The sequence below is a fragment of the Sprattus sprattus genome (genome assembly GCF_963457725.1).
Source record: "Sprattus sprattus genome assembly, chromosome: 12".
NCBI classification, from domain to species: domain Eukaryota; kingdom Metazoa; phylum Chordata; class Actinopteri; order Clupeiformes; family Clupeidae; genus Sprattus; species Sprattus sprattus.
In genome coordinates this window covers 5,546,355-5,570,938 of record NC_137910.1, presented here as the reverse complement: position 1 = coordinate 5,570,938, position 24,584 = coordinate 5,546,355, and the positions used below count along the sequence as shown (strand labels likewise).

The window sequence follows — 24,584 nt, the reverse complement described above, 5'->3', positions numbered from 1 at the left end:
AAATTGTAGCGATGTCAGCGTGAGGGTAGTGTGAAATGAGTTTTACCGGGTTGTTTATGTTTAATGAATAAATTGCTTTATTTAAACACGTCGTAAGATTATTGTATTTCTAAACACAAATAGTTTACTTTCCGTCAACATATTTATAAAAGCAATTACTGCATATTTTGAGAAGGAAGCCAGCACTAAGCTGGTAACCAGCCGGCGAGTTATAAACTTTCAGGTGGTTTTCGGTTTATGGATGTTTCGCCTGGTGTTCAGATGTAAGGTATGCGTTATCCGTTCTGGAATATAAACGGCATGAGCGAGTGGAAAAAAGCATCACCATGGGCATCGACTACAAGCTGAAACAGAGAGTTGAGAAGGTAACTTAGGCTAAATATTGTTGATATGATACATCAACGTTAACGTTTAAGCAGTCTGATTTTTGCCAAATTGCTTACACAATTAGACAGTGTAGCTAGATGTCCACGGTTGTTTGAGTTGTGTTTTCTCTATATACTAGTACCTGAAATCCAAGAAGACTGAGTATGTGGACCTTACCTCATTGGCTACCGATCTTCAGCAACTATATAGGTGAGTGGATTCCCATTGAATGGAGTGTATCTCATTTTGTTGTTCAGATTATTTCAATGACATGATACTTAGATTCTGCTGGTGTTTGTCATTCAATAGATTCGACTATGGACGGAGAAATAGAACAGCCTTTAGAATACAAGTGGAAAAAGGTGAGGTTACTCACTCAAAGAGAAAAGTGAAGTTTGAAGTTATCGTTAAGGTAAAAAATAAATATGCTTGGCTAGTTGATGCATTGTTTGAACTATTTGTTTAACAGTCTATGATGTGATAAGTAAAGAGACTGACATCACAACATTGGAGGACAAACATTTGGCCAAACGGGCCAGACCAAGCCAGGAGGATGATGGGTAAGAGTGCCTCCAAGAGTTTTACTTAGCCCAGAGATACTGCATGTCATCTCATACCCTTTTCAGACCACTGACCTGGGTTATTTGAACAAGGTCTTAGCCATGTTGATTCAATTCAAACCACCTTCACTTTGTCATCTCAATTTATGCCTTTTCTTTTAGTCTGTGAACACTGATCTGCTATTTGGCATGGCATGTTTTGTTCAGAGGAATCATCTCATTACTTTGACCCAATGGCTTTGCTCATTTTGACTGGTATCCCACAGGGATGGAAGCAGTTTAACAGATATGACTACTGACAGTGAAGAAGACATTCCTGAGCATGAGGTACATTACTAGTTCTTAAGGACTCCATATCCACTGGTTTTTGAAAACTTAGATTAAAGCTTTGTGTCTATTTTCTTTACCTTAAACGTCCCTCCGTAATCCCACAGCACACCAATCACATGAACAACTCCCTCTTGTCGCTGTACCGGAAAGGGAACCCTGATGAGAATGGAACACCCACCAAAAGCCAGTCACAAAGCCCAGCACCGGCTGCAGGAACAGACCAGCCCACAGGGGGTGCCAGTGGCACATCTGCCCCTCCAACTTCGGGCACTCTGGTGTCGGGTGGAGGCTGGTTTATTGACAAGAGATCGCGTGTTGAACCAAACATTTTGATTGACTTGTGCGATGATGAGCCTTTGAGCCCATCCGTAAACGTGTGTATCTTTTATTATTGTGCATTTTAAATTACATTAAGAATACTACAGTACAACAATATTGTATCCCATATGCATACCACTGAAGTTGCATCAGTCAGTGAAACAAACATCTCCCCTTTTCTTTGTTGTGTGTTGCCTACAGAAACAAACAGATGTTTCCATGCTGGAGACAGAGAAGAAGAAAAAGGGCAAATTAAAGAGGTCAAAAAGAAGAAAGCAAGAAGAATCTCAAGAAAATGATGCAGACATAGAGGCACAAATATTGGCAAAAAAAGGTAATTCCTGCAGTCTGTACAGACTACTAACAACTCTTTGAAGTTGAGTTGAGTTGAAGTGAATGTCCTTTTTCCCCACATTTCTACTCTTTGAAGTTGAGTTGAGTTAAAGTGAATGTACTTTTTCCACATTTCTACTCTTTGAAGTTGAGTTAAGTTGAGTTAAAGTGAATGTCCTTTTTCCACATTTCTACTCTTTGAAGTTTAGTTGAGTTAAAGTGAATTTTCTTTTCCCCACATTTCTCCATTGCAGCAAAGACCAAAACCCTGGTGCTTCAGCACTCAACCGTCAAATTTGAGGATGTTGGTGGTAATGAGGAAACGTTGACGGTACTTATCTCACATTGTTTTTCCGCTTTTTACTTTTCAGTTAATTTTTGAACTTCCTTTTCTAAATAGGCACAAACAAAACATATGTTGTAACTGTTGCTACAACTATGCACTGTATTATGATCCATGTCTGGACTTTGTAGCTTTAAAAGATAGGGAAGTTCTTCTATGAATAGAAGGCCTTCTATGATGATATCAAATGTATCAAAAAAACTAAGATCAAAGATGTATGGGATTCACAAAATGTTTATATATTGTATTGTATTTGTATATATATTTGTTATTATTATATTTGTATATTGTTCCATCAACCAAAATGATTCATGATGTAGATTGAACCTTAAACTTCTTGGTGAGAGAAACTATTTAGTACGCCTTTTAAAACTGCAATGTATTTCTTCAGGTTGTACAGTAGAGTTGCACAGAAAATATGAAGGTAGTGCCACGTAATCTGAATTTGCTTTTCTTGTGGTACTTGATCTTGATTTTATGAGTAGTTACCAACAGGCCGTTAGCATCAACCAGTTAACCAGTAACATAGTGTGCAGAAAAATATGAAACGTTAATTCTGAATGTGATGATTATGCATGCTCTCTCTTATCGGAATGCTGAACACTTCACTGAGGTCTTTCTGGCTTGCGCTCTCTCATCTCCTTAGGAAGTGTGTAAGCTGCTCATCCACATGCGTCATCCTGAAGTTTACCAGCAGCTCGGAGTGGTTCCCCCACGAGGCTTCCTCCTCCATGGGCCGCCGGGCTGTGGGAAGACCCTGCTGGCACAAGCTGTAGCAGGGGTAAGCAACCGCCTTTGATCTCCATGATATGGTTTACGCACACATCAAAACCCATGTAACAGCCTGGTCAGCACGATACATTTACTGATTCATCAGCCTTTGGCTCATTCTTAGCATTGATGGTGAAGCCAGAAATGACTTAGAACAGTAATATATAAATATGTCATTTTGATTGCATACTAACTGATGTTTTTTTTTCCTTTCTTCATCCAGGAGGTGGAGCTGCCGATGCTGAAGGTGTCCGCCCCGGAGCTGGTGTCTGGGGTCTCAGGGGAGTCCGAGCAGAAGCTGAGGGAGCTGTTTGAGCTAGCTGTGGTGAGAGACACAATCAGTTCCTTCTCAAACTATTTGAATCGAGTAAATACTGGGCAAACGCACTGAAAACAGCTCCAGAATCGTATTCTTTTTTTTTTTTACCATTTTCCTTTTATTCAACAATAAGTACCCCAATACAAGTCATCAGCAGCAGCAACAACCAGGAATTAAAAAAAAAAAACCTGTGATCCTGTCAGCCGTAGCCTGTGTGTCAGTCTTTCCATAATATTTATTTCCTCCACTGTGTCCACCCAATGAGTCTAAGTGGGTAGGGAAATAGGATTTAAACCACATATCATCAGCTTGGATTTTGTTCAAATGGTGTAATCATTCCGACTTCTGCCAGTGCTTTAAATGTTGCAAACCATGTTTTTTCAGACTACATTTTCTTTGGTTTTTGTAGGCGAGTGCCCCTTGCATCCTGTTCATTGACGAAATTGATTCCATCACGCCTAAGAGAGAGGTGGCCTCTAAAGACATGGAGAGGAGGATTGTGGCACAGCTGTTGACCTGCATGGACGGTGAGTAAAGTCCCTCACCCCTGGAATATGCTTGGAAAATGTTTGAATGATTCGAGATGTAATCTGATTTTGTGGTTTAAAACTTTAGAACTTTGCAAAACATGTCATAGTCCAGATTAGTGCAAGGACTGTTGTTTAAAGAGGAAGCTGTGGTCAGGTCATTTGCACAAGTTGAGGTTGAGGTTTAAACACTGTAAAGATAACCTGATCAAGGAGTAGATTGAGGTCCGAAAGATCTCAAGTTTTATCTAACAGGCTTGTTTTTCTTCCTTGACTCTCTCTTTTCTCTCCGCCAGACTTGAACTCTCTGACTGTTCCTGCCCAGGTTCTGGTGATCGGGGCTACGAATCGTCCAGACTCTCTGGACCCAGCCCTCCGTCGGGCGGGCCGCTTTGACCGAGAGATCTGCCTGGGCATCCCAGACGAGGGTGCTCGCCTCAGGTGAGCGCCTCCTAGAGATGAGGAGTTCTTCTCAAAAAATACAGTAATCCCTACTTGATCATGGCCCTAAATAACTTTTTAAAAAGCTAAGCAAAAATAAGTAAAACAAACAACTTTTATGTACAAATACGACCATCCACCGAGTTAATTCCGCCATCTTTTTTTTTTTTTTAGATATTAGCATAAACGTGATTTGATTGGCTAGCGCCTGCTCTGTCGCTTTTGCATAAATGCGATTTGATTGGCTGAAGCATACGTTGCCTCCTGAAAAGTTGAATATTTCGGTGCAAGCAACACCACTCAACTGAACGCAACGGAACCACATTTCAGTTTGGCAACGGATGACGTCACCCCGTTCAAAATGAATTGGGATTCGTCAACGTTGACTGATCAACGCATCCATATCAGCCAGGCGTAACTCACTACCTTTTCAACCTTTCATTACCTGGCAGTCATGTGTACAGCAGTGCCACTATTCTCTTTGCTTGCTCTTTGGATGAAAAATAAACTAGGGTCAGATATGGATTTAGGGTCCAAATTGGAGTCCAGGTCTTTCACGTTTTCTCTCTTACAGGCGAAGTCAAGCTCACATCTGTGATGTCTCCCTTTCCTTCAGGATTCTAAAGACACTTTGCCGTAAACTGAAGCTGCCTGAGGACTTCGACTACAAGAAGTTGGCGCGCCTCACCCCCGGGTATGTGGGCGCCGACCTGATGGCGCTGTGCCGGGAGGCTGCCATGAGTGCCGTCAACCGTGTCCTCCTGGAGCTACAGGAGAGGGCAGAGGAGGGAAGTGCTGCCAATCCAGCCGCCATGCCAGCCTCACAAACTGATGCCCAGCAGCAGACTGGAGACCCAGTGAACCAGGTACGGGACGATCCAACCACCAGCACTGCAGAGGGTCAGGATCAGGATCAGACTAGCCAGTGCCAACCCATGGAGACTCAGCTGCCAACAACCACTGCTGTACATGAACAGGTAAGAGAGCAAATACAGTTTTTATTTTAACTGCATACAGTAACTTAACATATTAATGCATATGATGTGTATATATGCATATGTGACTACGTAATTGGCTGTTGCATGTTGAAGTTTTGTAAGCAGTAGATACTAGTCTCAGTTGTAAGTCATGTCTGAGAATGTGCTGCTGTTCCACTTGGGTCCAGCAGGGGGAGCTTCAGCAACTTCTTCGGCTGCTGAAGAGGTGCGAGTCCCTGTCAGAGGAGCAGTTGGAGGGTCTGTGCATCCTCATGTCGGACTTCCAGGCCTCTCTAGCCAGCGTCCAGCCTTCTGCCAAGCGTGAGGGCTTTGCCACCGTGCCCGATGTGACGTGGGATGACGTCGGCGCCCTGCTGGACATCCGAGAGGAGCTGACCATGGCCATTCTGGTGTGTAACTCCTGAAGTACTCTTTCGGAATGAATGTTTATGTTGAATGTATTAGTACACCTCTGATTTTGTGATTTGAGTGAAGTTCAACCAAGTTAAGGTGTAGTTAGTTAACTCCGCGAAATGAAACTTTGTTTGTGAAGTGAAATTAAGTATTGTAACCTGACATTTGTTGTGTCTCTCTACCCTATACTTATCAGTAAGGTAACTGTGCATGTTCAGGAGATGGGTTAAAATACAGTTAAGGCCAGACCCTTCCTAGTCATCACATGCAGGCTCAGTTTCTGATTGGCTGCCCTGCAGGTCCTCGCTCTATGGACTAAATGAATGCTGGCTTTGTCTGAGCAGAGTTGAAGCAAGGGCACGTTTTTTTAAGTAAATGTGTGTGTGTGTGTGTGTGTGTGTGTGTGTGTGTGTGTGTGTGTGTGTGTGTCCTCAGGCTCCTGTCCGCAACCCGGAACAGTTCAAAGCGCTGGGTCTTAGTGCCCCCGCAGGGGTGTTGCTGGCTGGGCCACCTGGGTGTGGGAAGACCCTTTTGGCAAAGGTACAGTTGTTCTATTTCCTTGAATAACTTTTTTTAAAATGCTTTTTTAAATGAAATGGCCCTCTGAGGTGGCTGTACACAGTTCACAGTTATTTTTCACAGTTAGCAACACAAGCTTTTGAATGACATTACTGAAATGGTGGAGCACTGACTAAGCGGACGCACGTGTCTACAGAATGCAGACCTTGTGTACAGAGTGTTGAGTGTTTTCAATTATAGCTGTTATGTGTCTCTCTCTGGCATCAGGCAGTTGCCAATGAGTCTGGCCTCAATTTCATCTCAGTCAAAGGTCCTGAGTTGCTGAATATGGTGAGTTCTTGTAGTCTTTCTCTTTCGCTCGCTCACCTTCCCTCCTTTCCCCCTTCTCCCCCCTTTCTTTCTCTTTCTCTCCCTCCTTGATTCTTCCCCCCTTCGTTGAACTGTCACTTTGTCGAATTTCCCATGGCAACCCAGACTTGTTTTTTTTACCCAAACCTCGCATGACATTTATGACCGACTGCATCTTGTAAACAAATGCAGTATGCCACTGTGGAGTTGTTTTCTTGCTCTAGCTGAAATACTCAAGAGAAATGCCTCTCAGATTGTTGTCAACAGGCCAAAAAAGCTTGGAAAGACCTTGCATTCCGCATTATCGGTAATGTTATGCCGTGCGAAAGGCAACAGGATCGGCAGGTTAACAATAAGAGCTGGAGAAGTTTATCCCTGGCATGGAGCTTTAGTGGACCTCAGTAATGGAGCCTTATGGCAGTGTTCATTATTTAGTGAATTAGAGTTCTGTTACTAGAAAGGTCAGGATGGCGCCACCAACACCTCAAAGTGTGAAGACTTAGAGGGGCTGTTTGGTGTAACTTTACACCACCATGTTATCAAAGGGCAGTTATTCAAATAAAGAACTTCCCTTTTCTGTTTTCTTTCTCTTTCTCTCTCTCTCTCTCTGTCTCTCTCTCTCTGTCTCTCTCTCTCTCTCGCTCTCTCTCTCTCTCTCTCTGTGTCATAGTATGTTGGTGAAAGTGAGCGAGCCGTGCGACAAGTGTTCCAGAGGGGTCGTAACTCAGCCCCCTGTGTGATCTTCTTCGATGAGATAGACGCTCTTTGTCCACGCCGGTCTGGACACGAGGTAAGGCTGGAGAGTCTCCCCTAACAGACCTAACCCACCCCCCCTCCAAAACGGCTGTTATCAGCCTGTGAACCTCAGGACCCTCCCAATTGTGCACTTTTACACATCACATGTTCACTTGAAATCCCTCTTCTCAAAACTGCAGGTCGGGAAACTAATTAATTCTGCTACTGAAGACTAGATAAGAAAATTGTATTTGCCTGATTATGACAATGATGATGGCAGAGGTGGTCATGTGATGGTAGCCCTGTTGATCCTCTCTGTGTGTGTAGTCTGGAGCCAGTATTCGTGTGGTCAACCAGCTTCTCACCGAGATGGACGGACTGGAGTCTCGCCGGCAGGTCTTCATTATGGCTGCAACCAACAGGCCAGGTATGCAAAACCCCCTTTTGAAAGAGCTTGTGCTAAAGATATATCCAACAATGTAATTTATGAATCCATTGCGTGGAGTACAACTAGTTTTGTTATTCATCTCAGTTTTGTATTGATCTTAAGTCTTTTACCGTGTATCAGGTTAAGCTATATTTAGATGCAGGCAGTGTGATCTTGGTTTCTCTCTGCAGATATAATTGATCCGGCTGTGCTGAGGCCTGGTCGACTGGATAAGACCTTGTACGTGGGTCTCCCACCCCCGAAGGACCGACATGCCATCCTGCTCACCATCACCAAGGTAACGGCCCTCATAACAACAGAACAGCAACCTCTTGACAGGCTCCACCAGTCCCTGTTGAGTATTATTTCTAATTGCTACCTCTCACTTCAACAGCAGTGCTTCAACATTACACAATAATGTATGGTACTAGATACAAATTTGTTAAGTCTGGATTTTATCAGTTTAATAGTCCATCAAGCTTCTGACCAAAAGTATTTTAAGCATGAAAAAAGGAATCTGAAGACACTAATAGAGGCATGTTTCTTCCTCAGGGTGGCACCAAGCCTCGGCTGCAGGCAGATGTCGATCTTAAAGAGATTGCGCTGAACGCACGTTGTGACTGCTTCACGTAAGCTTTATTCGTCAACATTCCTGAAACCAGGCCAATCAGATCAGATTAGATCAGATCAAACCTGGATCATTGCACTTTCTTTTTAATAGAGGTTAAGATGTGCATTGACAGAGATTGTGAAAAGGGTGTACCTTCTTCACTGAATGCAACAAATTACCCTGTATTTAATAATTATAATAATTCATTTTATTTTTAACACACTTTTCATTCAAAAGAATCTCAGAGTGCCTACATATTAGAAACTAACTATAACTATATATTTGGCATGTCTATGCTGCACAGGGGGGCAGATCTGTCCGCTCTGGTGAGGGAGGCTTCAGTGAACGCCCTGAGGGCACACCTGTATTCCCGCCCGGCTTCCACCCACACAGGTACAGCCCTCCACCCTAAACCCCTCGAGCCCCTTATTATACCCAGACAGGCAATGGAGTGTTCAGTTTCACCAGGGGGAAGTGGAACCTAGTTGGTAGATGTCATTGTTTATTGTTCATCTGTTATTGTTTGTTGCAAATATGTTGCAAATATGTTGCATTGTGAATAAAACATAAATGTGTCTATTATAGTATATTTGTTTTGACACAATCCACATTAAAAGTGCTGATATTGTTTCTCTTGATGGATTTATAGGCCACACGTTTTCGACTGGTCCAGTTCAAGACATCCGCGTCAGTCAGCAGAACTTTGAGGATGCCTTTAAAAAAGTTCGTCCATCGGTGTCAAAGAAGGTGAGAGCCATTTTCTCCATAACCATAAGGCTGTTATGAGCCCAAACACACCTTGTAAAAAAAAAACCAACTTGGGTGAACTTGGTTGGAATACATCACGGAAAAAAGGCCTAAGTAGACAGGGGTGCTTGTACATATCTAACATAACTGAGCTAACCTAAAGGATTAAAAGTGACTGTGTGACCCAGACTTCCCTCTCTTGTGGGTGGATGCTGTCACTGTGAGTGGATTCAAATCTCCCCAGCCTGGCTGTATCCGAATGCCAGTCATAGTTGATGTGTGACGTGACGGTGGCATGCCCTGATTCATGCCGGCAGCGTGTAGATGAGATTAGTAAATGCCAGGTGTCGAGACCCTATAGTATGTTGTTATGATTTGGTGGCATTAGTGACATTTTCCAGGTATGCCTTTTTATCTGGCATTCCGTCAGGTACGTCGCCACTGTGACGTGTGACATTAGCTAAGTGTCTTTGCATATCTCCACCGTGTAATTCCTGTCAAATGTCCCGTAACAGGTCACAACTCTTGACACTTGTGCGCCCGAAGGAGCAAAGGTGTTAAACCTCAGTCTCTGTAGGCTCCTGTGCCACGCAAACACACTCAGACACCAAACACACAGGCACTGTTAAAGTGTGAGGAGCCCAGATGCGTATCAGGTCCCAGGTAAACCTGTCCTTCCTGTCTTAGCCAGCATGGGTTCAAGTTACAGGGGACTGGCTTCAGGGACTTCATCTGATTTCCCCTGCTGCCTTGTATCCTGCTTGGGGTTGTGGTTGTGGTGGGGATGGCTCTCTCATGAATGCAGCTTCACACCCATTTGGTCTGTTTAGCCTCTGAATTGAAAGCATTGTGTGTAGATGTGTGTGTGTGTGTGTGGGGGGGGGGGGGGGGGGGTGTGTGTCTCTCTCTCTCTCTCTCTGTATGTGTGTGTGTCTCTCTCTCTCTCTCTCTCTGTGGCTGTGTGTGTGTGTGTGTAAGTGCGTGTATGTGTGTCTCTTTCACTTGAGCTAGTATTTGCACAGCAGCCTTGTTGAGGATTTTATGAGATTAGTATTTACATCTGCCAAGGCCAGGATGACTTTGTCCACCCCACCAAGGCACTGGTGTCCTCGTGGGAGAGGCGTGCAGCACACTCGTCAAATCACGGATCTCGCGCCAGCTCAACGTTCAAACATTCCCTTATCTTTTATCACATGCTTGCCACTGCTCACGCCGGTACTACTACGACGCTAACGTGGTTTTTCTGTCGTTGCAGGACCAGATCATGTATGAAAAATTGAAAGAATCTCTAAGCAGTTGAGGAACTGACACCACATCTCCTGGACACATCAGCTGTGCTCGATGAGGCGTCTCACTTAAGAGACCTTGAGGACAAACACCACGTGCACCCTGTCCTGCATGTCCAGAGCTCCTACTGAAACACTTTGTTCATAGGAAGTGGGTGCCTTGTTTGATCTAAAACATGTTTGTACTCATTTTTATGGATCATTTTAATAAACTATTTCCCCATGTCTACAAGGACTGTCTGAACTTTTGCTGTACAAACAGTTGAACAGCTGGGTACACAAACATTTTAAATGTACATGACCTGTATAAAAGCAGATAAGGATATTTATATGAGCTTATATTTACATGTGTGAGCATACTGTTGGGATATTTGACAGATTTATGAGCTGCGTGTCTTCCTTTGGCCATAATGTATTGCAGTAAGTCTGGGTGCCAAGTCCTTTAACCATTATAGTAACAAAAAAAGAGCAGTCAAGAGAAATGGTTTTTAAATTCTTTTAATAAAATCTCAAAGGTGCAATAATAAAGCAAAACAGACGTTTGTTACATAAAACATGGAGCCCCAAAACAATCTGTCTCCTCACACATGCAGCGACCACAGGGGCATGACTGCTGTTCACAGGATCAGGTGAGGCCTTCAGGAACAGGCCAATGAGCCTGGACTAGGACTCCAGGCAGTGAAACCAAAGTACAGGTGCGCTATAGGTGAAGGTTACGCCACGCAGCATATTCCAAGGACATTCCAGGAATGTTACAGCTGCTCTCAGGCGATTAAACCAGAGTGCTCTTCTGGGAAACACTTCCTTGGCACTAACTGCTCTCGCCTGATTCTGTGAGCACTTCCTTGAGCTGTCATGTGAACAGCTGATTTGTTTTTGACCTTCGACCTTGATTAACTGAGGGCAGATCACATGAGATGTCAGAGGGGCTACACTACATGTGCTTCCAGCTTGGGAGGGGGATTTGAAGGAGGGTAGGGGGCGTATGGGGGGGCACCTTCCCAGGTTGGTTCTAATACTGACAAAGGGCTCCTCTGCTGTCCTCCGGCTGCGTTCCACTCCGTCTCAAACAGCAGGGAAAGAGTGACTGCTGTGCCCATATGCTGCATCAAGCGTGTTGTTTGAACTAAAAACAACAAACACCTACAGGACTGGGTCCTTAGTACGCTCGTTCCCAAGCATTCCCTGTGCTTTAAGACAGGAAAGAAAGAAGAAAAACCGTCTGCTAGTTCCTGTATCTGGAAAGGGACTCTGGTTGTCTGTGTGGTTATCTGAACAAAGCGGTAACACGTACGGCTGTCTCTTCTGTGTTACAACAGACGCTACCAGACTATTCACCCCATGAACCTTGACCCAGACCCTAAGTTCAATCAACTAGGCTTCTGAGGAAAGTGATAACAGCACAGGTGAGAGAGGTGGTGGTGCAGAGAGTGAGAGCAGACAGTTGTCTTGGGAGAGAGACTGTTCAGAGGGCTGAGACAGACAGTGAGAGTGGAGCCGGGGACGCTGCTGGCTGCCTTGCTAATGATAAGGACACGTTTGAAAAAGATAACACAAAAACAAAAAGTGAATCAGTCTTTGAAATCAAGGGGGAAGTGTGCAAACACGGGTTTGCAAGGGGGGAGGAAAGAGTAACCGTCTGTGACGGACAACTAACATTCCATACATGACAAAATCAGACACAACATTTTTGGTTCTCTTTGTCTCTGAGAAGGGGATGTGGTAGGGGTTGGTTGGACACACACACACACACACCTGACAGGTGGAAGTGAAATATATAAGAGAACAAGCATATTTAAAGGCGTGTTCCATTTCCAGTGAGATGATGAGAACATGTAGCGAGATGAGGGGTACTGTACAGTATGAGATCTCAAGTGAACATTGAACACTGCCTGCATAACATTCCACAAGGCCACATATGGTCCTAACCTAAACACATCCTTAGGCATTGTATAAAAAAATATGAATGATTTGTGGTCACCTCCCTAAAACCTTTCATCGCCCACAGACTTGGACACACAATCCCAAACCGCCAGCATAGGGAATAGCCTCCAAATAGATTACTACAAAACTAAGCCATCTTTAAGTATCCATTACATGTCGTATACAGCAAACTGTATATCACTGAATACCAACTGACCTACCATACCATATTGGTAGCTTTGGACCTTCCATTGCAGTGATTCTATTGGTGATTGGTAAAAGGCTGATATGTACTGATCCCAATCTTTGCCAATATACCCAGACAGCAGCTTACTGTGGAAAGGATCAGGGCCAGATCTGACCTAGGGTCAGCCCGTTTCTGCCTGGCTGCACTTGTTTTGCACACAGCATCCATTAAGAGGGTGGAGGAAGCAACCCTTTTCTACAGGCACTAGGTCAGTTACAAGGTGCATGAAATAAGAGTGACCTCGTAAAACCCTCTCTGTAAAGACACCAACGAGCAACTGATAACAGGAAAGATATGTAATGCAATACGTTTGCAAGATTGCAAGGCCACCCACTGACTATACACACTACTGAGCCAGTCATTCTTCCCCTCTTTGTGCATGTGCAGGGAAGTCAGAGCAGAGGTTTAACCCTCAAGCTACTGCTCTGCCAGCTATGGAACTGTACAACAGACTGCAATTAAACAAATGAACTAAAAGACAATACCTCCAGTAAGTCAAAATCTAATGGGAGCTTTAAAAATAAATACAAAATTAACAACACATAGCCTACACATGGTTTATAAATAGTGGCTAATCGGTTATTATTTTTGGCCTGATTTGGCCTGATTGGCCTGATAATTGTTAGATAGTTTAAAGACAAGGGGCGAAGGTTAAAAAAACGTAGTATTTTCAGAAAAGAACTCACAACACAAAAGCACAAGTGAGCACTGCATAAAAAAAAAACTCTTTGGGGGGAATAGTATATGCAGATCTTTGTCAGTGTATGGACAGTAATAGTTTGACAGTAGTAGTGTGTGAGGACTATGGAAAGGGGAAAAGCAATGCAAATATTGCATCAGCACTGTGTCAACTTGAACCCCTAGGCTTCACTGGAAAACTGTAAAAAAAAAAAGAAAAAAAAAATATATGGAAGGGAGGGGAAAGCAGAGAGAGAAACAGTGATGTTGGGGGGAGGGGGGATCATTCACTCCTGTTTAATGTCTCCTTTAAGCGTTCTCTTCACCCGCGAGTATGGACTGAGGCGGTCGTCCATTATGAAGTCATACAGCACCTTCACCCACGACGTGTAGTGGGGAAGGTCGTCATAGTACTCAGATGCAATTTTCTTCACCTGAGAAGGAACAAGCACAGAATAAGAGAGCAGATTAATTTAACTTCCTTTATATAATGTATTCTAGTGCTGTTAATTCAATACAAAATAAAAAGAATGAATCGAATAAATTGGCTGTGATTAATTGCGATTCAATTCCTTTTTCTCTTTAAGACTGCAGCTAAGACACGGTAGTGAAAGTATAAATGAATGAGCATGGGGTCGTCACTGCTGATGGCAGTCCTTGTCGCGGGGGCTACAGTTTGTACAGGTTGTAAATTATTAACTTTCAACTTTCAAATCTGAAAAAGTTCATAGTACTTAGAGTTACTTCATTGTCTTACATACTTCATGCAATTGGAAGGGCTCCTGGGACTTGGGACTTTGTTTGTTACTGGTTACAGACCCCAATCCCATTTTTGTAAACTAAGAAGTTTATTTACCAGGAAACACACACACACACACACACACACACACACACACACACACACACACACAAACACACACTGTGAAACAGAAAGCAAAAATCCTATCCTAGACCAAAGTATATCAAGGAGCCCATCACCCTAAATACGAAAACCCACCCCACCCCCACCAACCTACCATGGGCAGCCTGCGGCCTGGCACGCTGGGGAAGTCGTGGTGCTCGTTGTGGTAGCCCACGTTGAAGGTGAGCAGGTTGAGCGAGCCGTAGTAGGAGTAGGTCTCCTGGCCCTTCAGGAACATGTAGTGCTCCGCGATGAAGTGGCCCGAGATGGGGTGCAGCCCCATGCCCAGGAGGGACCCCGCCAGCATGTAGACCACCGGCTTGACCCCCCACAGCCAGTAGAGAGCCACGTTGAACGTGAGCTGGATGGCCACGTTGGCCAGCTCCAGGTGCGTGATGGGCTTGGGGTTGATGCAGAGCGGGCGGATGGCGTAGAAGAGCGGCTGCAGGATGATCCAGAAGAACTTCCGGACGCGCGTGCAGAAGAACCAGCCCTCGAAGTCGGTGGGGATGTCCACGTCGACGCCGTCGCCCCCGAGGTAGCGGTGGTGGTCCAGGTGGTAGCGCTTGAAGGAGGCCGAGTAAGGGAGGCCGATGGGCAGGTTGGCGAACATGGCGAACCAGCGGTTGAGCTTGGCCCGGTTGTTGCCGAAGGCCGTGTTGTGGGAGATCTCGTGGATGGCCAGCGTCATGGAGTGGTTGATGCAGCTGCCGAAGATGTACGTCCAGAACAGAACCCACTTCCACTCCAGGTCCTTCACTAGGAAGAAGGCCAGCAGCTGGATGCCCACCATCATGCAGACCACCCACTTCAGGCGTGGGTCAGGGCCCATCAGAGATTTGATCTCTGGGTATTTCGCTGTTGGAGAAGAAATTCAAAAAGTTAATGAAATGACGTATGAATATGAAATTCTGAGTGACATTTTGAAATGAGATTGAGATTTGTATAAAATGAAAGTCGCTAGAAATTCACTGGAGCGGGGTGGATTAAATACCAATTCACATAGGGAGTTATGCGACCAAGGTTGATTGAAACAGGTTTAAAACGAATTTTGTGCGATTTTATCAATTGTTTCTCTTAAAGTTGCCTTGACAACCTCAGGTTTGGAAGCCATAGCTGTTCCCATCCAATTTTAATATGCAGCAGATGGGAACCCTTCACAGACTGGAAACCCAATTTTTACAAATGATGAGTAATTATGATATTGGGTGCCGTTTGATTTCTTCATCCTTGTAGGCCTAGAGGAATTACAGGACTTTGACAACGACCCAGCTACAATCCACATAAGGTGCTTTTCTGGCCTGAACTAAATGACAAAACCTTCTGTCAGTTAAAACCTAATGGGAGGTTAAACAAGTTGGTTAGTTGGTTTCACATTCATGCCTAAGTCAGTTTGGCTACAAGACCATTTGCAAGGGGAAATACACTATATAAGCAGACCCAAACCTGGTTCCTAACAACCTGGTGGTAAATGCAATCCCAATTTGCCAAGCTTTGCTCCACAGTAACAGGCAGAGCAATGCACACACACACACACACACACACACACACACACACACACACACACACACGCTTTCAGGCAGTGCAATGCACACACGCTTTTTAAGAGCATCATTCATTTCCCTTATGCAAATCATCCATCAGCAAATGACAGACAAAACTATTTCAGGAGCCAATATTCAAATCATTAACCAGTGCACACAATGGCATCATTACCAGAGCTTATCTAATCGGGGTGTATGGGACGGATTCAGATAATACACTGGAAGTGCTGCCAGTCTTCTGCACTGTGAGAGTCTGACTTTAAGCCTTGTAAAGGGTCAAGAGTTGTCAAAGTCCTGAGTAAGGCAATGCGGTTACAAAGACATTTTGGTTTCTGTTTTGCATTCCATGTGTATGAAATGATCAAGAAGCTGTGGGAAAGTTCTGAGAGGCTGAAATAAACGAACACAGCCCCAGAAAATACCCTCACAATTAATTTACAATAAGTACAATGCCTTTTATTGTGACGATAACTGGTCTAAGATGGCATCACACAACTAATAGAATTTCACCAATTTTGGGAGACTGTGTGCATTCAACACCACTGTGGCAGTTCAACAAGGACCAAAACTGATGGTAACATAATCAGGCTCCGACCCTGAGCCCTACCCTCTGTTGAAAAAGTGCCAGAACAAAGAGACTATTTTGTTCTCTTCAGGTAAACCAAAACTTCTGGTTTAACACCTTTGTTTATTTATGTACATAACGTGGCATCTAAAATGGGAAAAGGACAACAAACCACTCATGTGTGAGTAAGACTCTAGTCCGATGTTTGAGACCCCATCCAGATGTAAAGAGCAGGAAAACCATGAGCCCCCGCCCCATTGTGTCATTAAGGTTAACCCTGCCATTTTAGATGCTGCTAGCCTTTCGTTTGGACACTAGAACAAATAAAACGTGGGACTGCATGTCAAACTGTTATTCAGAAGGTCATTCTCATGTCTTTAAAATAGCAAGACTTGTAATACAATAATTGTAATACACAGGAATGTATTAATGATTAGGTAAATGGTTAAATTCCTTGTGCTATTGGTTGGGGGCTTGACATAGCGGCCTCTCCTCTGGCTGTCATATGCAGGTACTCATACCCAACATTTGAACCTACCAACTATTACAACTGCCCAACCATAGATCCTGAGCAGCGGGATACAACAACAATGCACAACTGGCAGGTGAGAACCACAACAGGTATGTTATGCCTGGGATCCATAAAGGTCCTCCTTCACAGTACACCATGCACTGTCTGCAGACCACAAGTGCTAAACACAACAACATGACTGTCCCACCATACAACCTAAGCAGCTGGATACAACATCAACAACAACAACAACAACATCTAATCTTATCTATCTAATTTTCTGTCTGAAGCTTCACTGTCCTATCTGATTAAAGGCAAAAAAAACAAAAAAAATGTAGCAAGGTCATGTTGACCATTGTGTGCGAATGCTTACAGCCCTACAGATAATACACAAAGTGAATATTAACATTCAATCCAATGCTGAACACACACAACCTTTCAGCTGTGTAAAATAGTAAACCAAGCCTCTTCTTAACCTAGCCCTGAACTCACACAACCATTACATCTAAGCCTAGATCATCTTACCGACTAAAATATTAGGTCTGCTCTCTGAAATATACTGACACGTCTCCCCTTTAGGACTACATACCTTGCATTACTCTAATGGGCAAGAATTGTGACAGCAGGAAAAGAGAGATCATGGGAAAGAAAACAGGTTATCACAACTGTTTTTGCAGTGGCCACATGAGAGGTGTACTGGCAATCAGCCTAAGTGCATATCAGCGCTTATCAGTTCAGAACACAATGAGAACAATGCAACAGCACAACCTCAGCACAACCTCCACTACTGCCTAGACTTGGAAGAACATTTTTATTATGTCGTAAAGCACAGCCATACGTATCTGCTCCCATCCTCCATGTTTTTGATTACTCTCGTTCTAGTTGACTGACTTATAGGTCATGCACTGGTGCATCACTGATGACTTTAAAGTCTTTAAAAAAGCAATTGTCAGGTGTTACAAAACCCTATGATTCAAAGCCATTTTGTGCGTGGCCTTTTCCCTGTAGAAACATGTCATATCCTGTCGGAGGCCCAGAGCTTGACTTGGAGGAAAGGAGGTGGCAGTGGGGGAGGAGGGTGAGCTGTGTTTGAGCCCCTTGGGCAACCTAGCCTACGCCTCCACATGTCTACTACCCTGGCTATAGACAAAGCCAAGTTAAATACACTCTTGCTAGACACAAGCCTTTGCAAACTTTATATCAATCACAACAAGCAAATTCACCATGTCTGGAAACAGGAAATCAGAGGCTTTGACCACAACCTTGGGCTGTAGGAAGGAACATTGGTGCTATCGCACAACACTCCTATTCAAGAGACTGTGAGACATGTGTACACTTCATTTAACAGAGACAACGCCCTGCCTGGCTCCCCTCTACAGGCTTAATACACCACTATCCATCCACTTAAAGCAACACTATGCAACAATTTGACACCTTTTGAGGTATGGTATTATAGGCAACTAGTTTTGGTACCATCCTCAAATTCGTTTGATAGCATATGGTCATGTGGAGGACAGATTAAAAACTTGTGTCTTCCCCACTAGCCATCCAGGATATGCACTATGTAGTTATGTGTAACGGGCTGGAACACCCTGCAACAATGGAAGAAAATCTTTTACACTAATGACATTGCCAGCTATGCTGCCAAAAGACACCAGTTACTGTGTTGGCAAGCTTCTATCAGTGCCAACTGCGCTGTTGGTGGTGTTTGCAAGGTTTTTGCATGCTTTTAAGGTAGTAAGCTTGCTACTTTTGGAACAGAACTTCTTATTGCTGCTTTAAGGCTCATCCACACTGCCAACGATAACTGTATACTATAGTTTTAAATATCACTCTAGCTCATAACAATGGCAACATTCACACCACATCATAAAATAACGACATGAAGAACGATATTGTTGGGCATCACTTTTTAAGCGATTGTGTGAACGATAAAAAGACAGCCAACCAGAATCCATTAGATTTTAAATGCATCAGATTAAACCATGGTTTGTATTTCTGAGAGGTTTCCTTATCGTTGTCGTTATTGTTGGCAGTGTGGACAGCCTTTTACTCTCTACTCAGAGTATGTAAGGATGAAAAAGCTGTCTACTATTCTACATGGAGGGGCTCAAGGAAAATTAGATCTGTGCGTCATATCATCCAAATTCATCTGCGAGTGGACCTAATACCATTGCTTTATTATATAAATGACGGCGTGGACAGTGTGTACTGAAGTGTTCACTATACTTTGACAAGCTCCTAAAAACCCTCTTTGAAATGATAGGTAAATTGACAACTAAGTTCTTCAAAAAGTAGTCAGTACCTGATGTAAGGCTACCTTTACAAACACAATGTCTCCTGATGTTATCCTGTTCGGGCTCTATTCTCTTCCCAACAATGATCTCCAACGCCTCTCCCCTGAAGTCCCCTGACACACAATTTCACTAAGGACTTGCTACTGAATTATTCAGACGGGATTTGTCTCCAACCTTAATGACTGCTTTACTGCATGGACAGCACATCAGCAATACACAATGGTTCAACTCTCAACCGAGTGATTAACTTAAGAGTCTGTTATGTTAGCATCATAGAGGGCCTTTTGAAATCTTTGCCTAACGGTTACATACAGGCAGTTACATCAGACTAGGATCCACAGGAATATATGCAGTTTGCAGCATGTCAGTCCATGGATGTAACGGGTGCCTTTTTGTTCAAAGAAACTTCAGTTGTGAGAACCAACCCTGAGTTAAGTTGGGAATGGCTCAGGTCAGTCTTGCTGTACAAGGCTCTCCTTGTTACAAATGAACAAAGGGCTTGGAGCTGGGTCCTAAAGACACGAGACATGTTGACCTATGATCACGTGACGGTCATCACAGCGTGTTTTGTAACTGCTTCATGATTCAACATTTTTTGTCAGCTGATTCTCTGAAAAATATTGTTGAGACAAACATCTCCAAACTAACGCTAGCTAACGGTAAAGACCAATCCGTAGATGTGAATTCCAAATTATTAGATAACCAATGGGATATCATAAACCCCTATACATTTGGATAAATCTAAGTCTCCACTGATCTGTAAGCAGTTCAAACCTTTCATACACTATTTGGCATGCCTGAAATATGTCAAAGTATTACGAATTGGGGATTTGATTGGATAATGTATACTTCTGCTGAATGCAGGGCCACTAACAAAAAATGCTCGAGGGGGTACAACCACAGGAAGTAACGGTAGCTGTTAGCTAACTTTGGTTATGCAATACATTGGCTTACGCTGATGTTATAGGTAATGAATGACAGCAAGCCACAGATAACAGTTCCTAGCATCATCTAAGGTTAACTCGGCTGATTAATGAATATGGCTGGCTAATAATTATTTTGCCAGCGCGACTCTTTTTAAACACTGCATTCATTATTCAAAACAATTCACATTATGAATACATACATAGTGAATAACTGTGTAGTAACTTCCACTAGGGAATTCACGAAACGTAAGCAGGATCGAGGTTTTAATAAGCCTTCGTAGCTACCGGTATACTATAGTCAGCAACCCATAGACATGTATAGATGTATAGATGTCTATACATGTCTATGCAGCAACCTAGCCAAACAATTGCTTCACATTAGTCAAGGGAGTGGCCTGGAACGAACGTTAGCTTTCCTAGCTAGCTATCTCCCACCCGGCCAACATAACGGTTTTTCCGTTCAATCATGACCGCAAACTTTGCTGTATATGCCAAACTATCTAGCAAACCTATAGTTGTCAAGGGAAAGGTTACACAAGTTTAACAGCTGGCCATTTATTTCCAACATATTGTTATCCATCAGAAATACGTAAGTGTTTCCAGGTAACGTACGCAGCCAGAAACGTTAGCTTATTATAATAAGCCTACTCAGACAGTTAACGTTTTGTTCCAGATAAATACTTGTTTGTCCAATCTTCTTTCTCCATCCTAACCTTAGCTACCAAACTAGCAGTGACGAAAACATTGTGTTAAACAGAACACAGCCCGTGTCTCAAAAGTGAGCTTATGTCGCTAACATTACTTTTGTTAGCTAGGCAACCGGTTAGCAATCATACTAACATTAGATGATTTAGGGATCATTAACGTGCGATGTTGGCACACACTTCTATAACAAATACTGAGTTAAAGCTATACGTATAAAACGTTTGTGAACAATGTTTCTGATTACCTAACATTAATCATACAGAAAGTGAAAGAGGCAACATTGCCCTGCAAAGGACCAACGACAATGATGGGCTCACCTAAAATTTCTTTCCTCCGGTCGGCATGGGGTTGATCAGTATAGACCCATTCGTAATCTTCCCGTGCAACCCGATTGCCCATTTCTCTTCTTATTGTTGCCACAAACTACTTGAAAGTAGAACCTGCTACTCCAATTTTAAAAATGGTATCTCTTCCTCTGGACGCACCCCACCAAACCAGACAGCTGACTAGTAACAATTTTCTAACTCCGCTCACCAGCCATGCCTACTCGAAGTGGAGTGAGGTTTTTCCGCCGTGTCTCTCAGCAGCTAGTTGACGTAGTTGGGAGGGTCAACTTCTCACGCGTTTGCAGTTTCAGCTTAAGTGTCTGATTAGCTTATCCTATTTAACTGTTTAAACTGTATTTAAAAAAAAGTTATACTCACATCGAGGCATAATTCCAAATATAAGGCCCAATTGTGAAAAAGATGTAAACATAGGCTTACGATTCTAAAGAACTAGTCTTTTGTTATAGACTAGTAACAACGCCACACACAGAAATGAAACATCGCCTACCTGTTTTAAAACTTGCAAAAATATGTCTGCAACGAGCAAGAAAGGTATTCTTTGGGTTATGAAGGAACAACTATAATGCAGTCCATCCATATAAATCCCCTAATAGCTCATTAAACCTGCACTGTTTGTATGGCTCAGCCAAATTCCTTGTAAGCAAACATTTCATTAATTGCTCCCACCTCTGGTCCCTAAAGGCAATTAGACCATGCAGGCAGTGGGATGATGGATGCCGTGGGGAGTTGGTATTCCTGACTACTACTGACCTATAACTGGTACTGACACATGGGAGACTGTCTGAAGATCTATTGTAAACTGGCTCTGATCTTGCTTACAAGGAAAGAATAATGTTATGCTAAATTCGAGTAAGAAATATTACTGACCCTCCATAATAGGCTGCCTCACATCAGGGGATTTTTTTTTTTTAAACTAAAAGCAGCAATACAGAGTCCTGTTCTAAAACTAATAACCTAACTACCTAAAAGGCATGCAAAATCTTGCAAACACCACCAACAGCCCAGCTGCCACTGAAAGAAGCATGGCAACAAACTAACTGGTGTCTTTTGGCAGTAGAGCTTGCAATGTCCTGCGTCTGAAAGCTTTTCTTACATTTTTGCAGGGTGTTCCAGCCCAGTACATAGGGCATATCCTGGATGGCATGTGGGGAAGACACAGGTGTTTATCTGTCCTTCACATGACCATATGCTACCAAAATGAATTTGAGGATGGTACCAAAACCAGTTGCCTATTAAACCATACCTAAAAAGTGTAAAATTGTTGCAGTGTTACTTTAAGGTAGCACCACTTATCTCGATGCACTGAAAGTGCAAGGCTAAGACTTGTTTTCCCTCAACATCCACACTGCCTAGAATTGTACTGGAAACATTTCTTACTATGTAAACTCACAACAAAATTGCATAACAGCCAAAACAGTGCAGCTGCTTACAAGAATATTGTAAAACCCAATACACCTCATGGAAAGATAATCAAAGTCAAAAGTCAAAGTCAAAGTGTGTTTATTATTGCATGTACCAAATTGCTTCAGCACAGCAAAATTCTTATGACTTGGCAGCATCATTCATCTACGCAGTAGACGTCATACATATAACATATACCAACAAAATAACATTAAACTCTATAAACACTATGACAATAAAACATATAAAATGTAACATTAAGATACAACAATTTAAAGAACAACATATATTATAACAATATAACATATAACATTAACATTCAACAGTTATAGTACAGTAGAAGGGCTAGCAGCAGTTTAAGTGTGAATTGAGAATAAGTTAAAAAGAAATGTTAAGAATAAGTTAAAAGTTTTTAAAAATTGTGCAAATATATCTATGAAGTGAATTGTATGAGTGGGGGAGCAGGGAGTAGGTGGAGGTGGCAACTGTTCAGTGGTTCAGTGTTTCTGATTCAGAAGCCTTACAGCCAGGGGGAAAAAGCTATTTGTGAGTCTGGTAGTCCGTGTTCGGATGCTCCGGTAGCGTCTACCAGACGGCAGCAATGAGAACAGTCCATAGCCTGGGTGGCTGTTGTCCTTCAAAATCTTTTTTGCTTTCCTCAGGCATCTACTGTTGTAGATGCCTTGCACGGAGGGGAGATGGCTGCCGGTGATACGCTCCGCCGTCTTCACCACCCTCTGCAGGGCCTTGCGGTCGGCAGCGGAGCAGCTACCATACCAGGCAGTGATGCAGCCTGAGAGGATGCTCTCAATGGTGCATCTGTAAAAGTTTGTTAATGTTTTTGAAGACATGCCAAACTTCTTGAGTCTCCTCAAGAAGTATAGCCGCTTCTGTGCGGTTTTGACTGCTGAGCCTGCCTGCATGGACCAGGTTAGGTCATCCTTGATGTACACACCGAGGAATTTGAAGTTGGAGACTCTGTCCACTTCAGCTCCCTCGATGTGTATGGGGTCCTGACCCCCCCTCTGCAGCTTCCTGAAATCCACGATCATCTCCTTGGTTTTGCAGACGTTCAGAGACAGGTTGTTGTCTTGGCACCATTCTGCCAAGACCCTTACCTCATCTCTATAGGCAGTCTCATCGTTGTTAGAGATGAGACCCAGGATGGTAGTGTCGTCTGCAAACTTCAGGATGATGTTGGAACTGTGTGTTGCCACACAGTCATGCGTGTACAGGGAGTACAGGAGGGGACTGAGTACGCAGCCCTGGGGGGCCCCGGTACTCAGGGTCAGTGAGGAGGAGGTGTGGTTGCCCATTCTCACCACCTGGGGTCTGCTCGTCAGGAAGTCCAGGATCCAGTTGCACAGGGGTGTTTTAAGACCCAGGCCCCTGAGCTTTGGGACGAGCTTGGCAGGCACAATGGTGTTGAATGCTGAGCTGTAGTCCACAAACAGCATCCTCACATATGTGTTGCTCTTTTCCAGGTGGGAGAGGGTGGTGTGTGTAGCTAGGGCAATGGCATCGTCTGTTGATCGGTTTGGACGGTATGCAAACTGAAAGGGGTCCAGGGTGTTGGGAAGGGTAGAGCAGATGTGGGTTCTGACCAGCCGCTCGAAGCACTTCATGATGGTGGAGGTCAGTGCTACAGGGCGGTAGTCATTCAAGCAGGTTACTGATGTTTTCTTTGTTATGGGGATGATGGTGGCCTGCTTGAAGCAGGTGGGGACTTCAGACAGATGCAGTGATAGGTTGAATCACGTAGACCTATAGTTAATTGTAGAAGGGTCACCTAGAAGTGTCATTAATGGAAGTCAACAAATTGCAGTGCAGTCCTACCAAATACTGTCATCATACACAGACCCCTGGCAAAAGATGTCTTTTACCCCTCCTGCTCATTTCTCTCTCTATTTAACAAGCCCAGAAGTATTTACATGCTACTAGCATTCACACAAATGAAGATAGAATGCAAGGAATAGGTTTAAGTTTAGAGAAGTGTGGGCTGTAAAAAAAATATCTGTAAACAAACCAAAGTGACAAAGCAAAATAAAGTATGCAAGTAGCTAAAGTATTGATACTTCCAGGAATCTGTATAATGCTGCAAGGACTGGCATCCAAAGAAGTTGTAATTGTTTTATAATCAGTCTGAATAGGTAATTTCAACCTCATAC

General features: G+C 43.4%; 2 protein-coding genes across 3 annotated transcripts; one reads left to right on the top strand and one right to left on the bottom strand.

The window, feature by feature from the left end:
* The first annotated feature begins 19 nt into the window (after positions 1-19).
* On the top strand, positions 20-10,525 carry nvl (nuclear VCP like). Of its 2 annotated transcripts, none has more exons than XM_080849392.1 (23): positions 20-365; positions 506-576; positions 676-728; positions 836-926; positions 1,193-1,253; positions 1,361-1,630; positions 1,776-1,908; positions 2,162-2,238; positions 2,897-3,031; positions 3,245-3,346; positions 3,750-3,867; positions 4,164-4,308; positions 4,925-5,285; positions 5,477-5,695; positions 6,135-6,239; positions 6,486-6,548; positions 7,237-7,356; positions 7,629-7,728; positions 7,920-8,026; positions 8,281-8,357; positions 8,643-8,731; positions 8,988-9,085; positions 10,341-10,525. In XM_080849392.1, exons 1-23 carry the CDS (start codon positions 327-329, stop codon positions 10,383-10,385), a joined length of 2,679 nt encoding a protein of 892 aa, XP_080705518.1. In that variant the 5' UTR covers positions 20-326; the 3' UTR covers positions 10,386-10,525. The 2 variants fall into 2 exon arrangements, with proteins under 2 accessions (XP_080705518.1, XP_080705517.1); XM_080849391.1 differs by having other exon boundaries at positions 5,474-5,695.
* A 328-nt stretch (positions 10,526-10,853) lies between these two features.
* On the bottom strand, positions 10,854-21,201 carry degs1 (delta(4)-desaturase, sphingolipid 1). The gene is made up of 3 exons (XM_080849073.1): positions 20,986-21,201; positions 14,236-14,978; positions 10,854-13,653 (listed from the first exon to the last, which is right to left on the bottom strand). Exons 1-3 carry the CDS (start codon positions 21,065-21,067, stop codon positions 13,507-13,509), a joined length of 972 nt encoding a protein of 323 aa, XP_080705199.1. The 5' UTR covers positions 21,068-21,201; the 3' UTR covers positions 10,854-13,506.
* Positions 21,202-24,584: the final 3,383 nt, after the last annotated feature.

Bases quoted from the DNA above. Each gene is read 5' to 3' on its own strand.
- degs1 (XM_080849073.1), bottom strand. From the start codon at position 21,067: ATGGGCAATCGGGTTGCACGGGAAGATTACGAATGGGTCTATACTGAT. The intron at 14,979-20,985 runs GTGAGCCCATCA...CTTCTCCAACAG, and splicing joins CCGGAGGAAAGAAATTTTAG to CGAAATACCCAGAGATCAAA. The intron at 13,654-14,235 runs GTAGGTTGGTGG...GTTCCTTCTCAG, and splicing joins CAGGCCGCAGGCTGCCCATG to GTGAAGAAAATTGCATCTGA.
- nvl (XM_080849391.1), top strand. From the start codon at position 327: ATGGGCATCGACTACAAGCTGAAACAGAGAGTTGAGAAG. The intron at 4,309-4,924 runs GTGAGCGCCTCC...CCTTTCCTTCAG, and splicing joins GACGAGGGTGCTCGCCTCAG to GATTCTAAAGACACTTTGCC. The intron at 5,286-5,473 runs GTAAGAGAGCAA...ACTTGGGTCCAG, and splicing joins CCACTGCTGTACATGAACAG to CAGGGGGAGCTTCAGCAACT.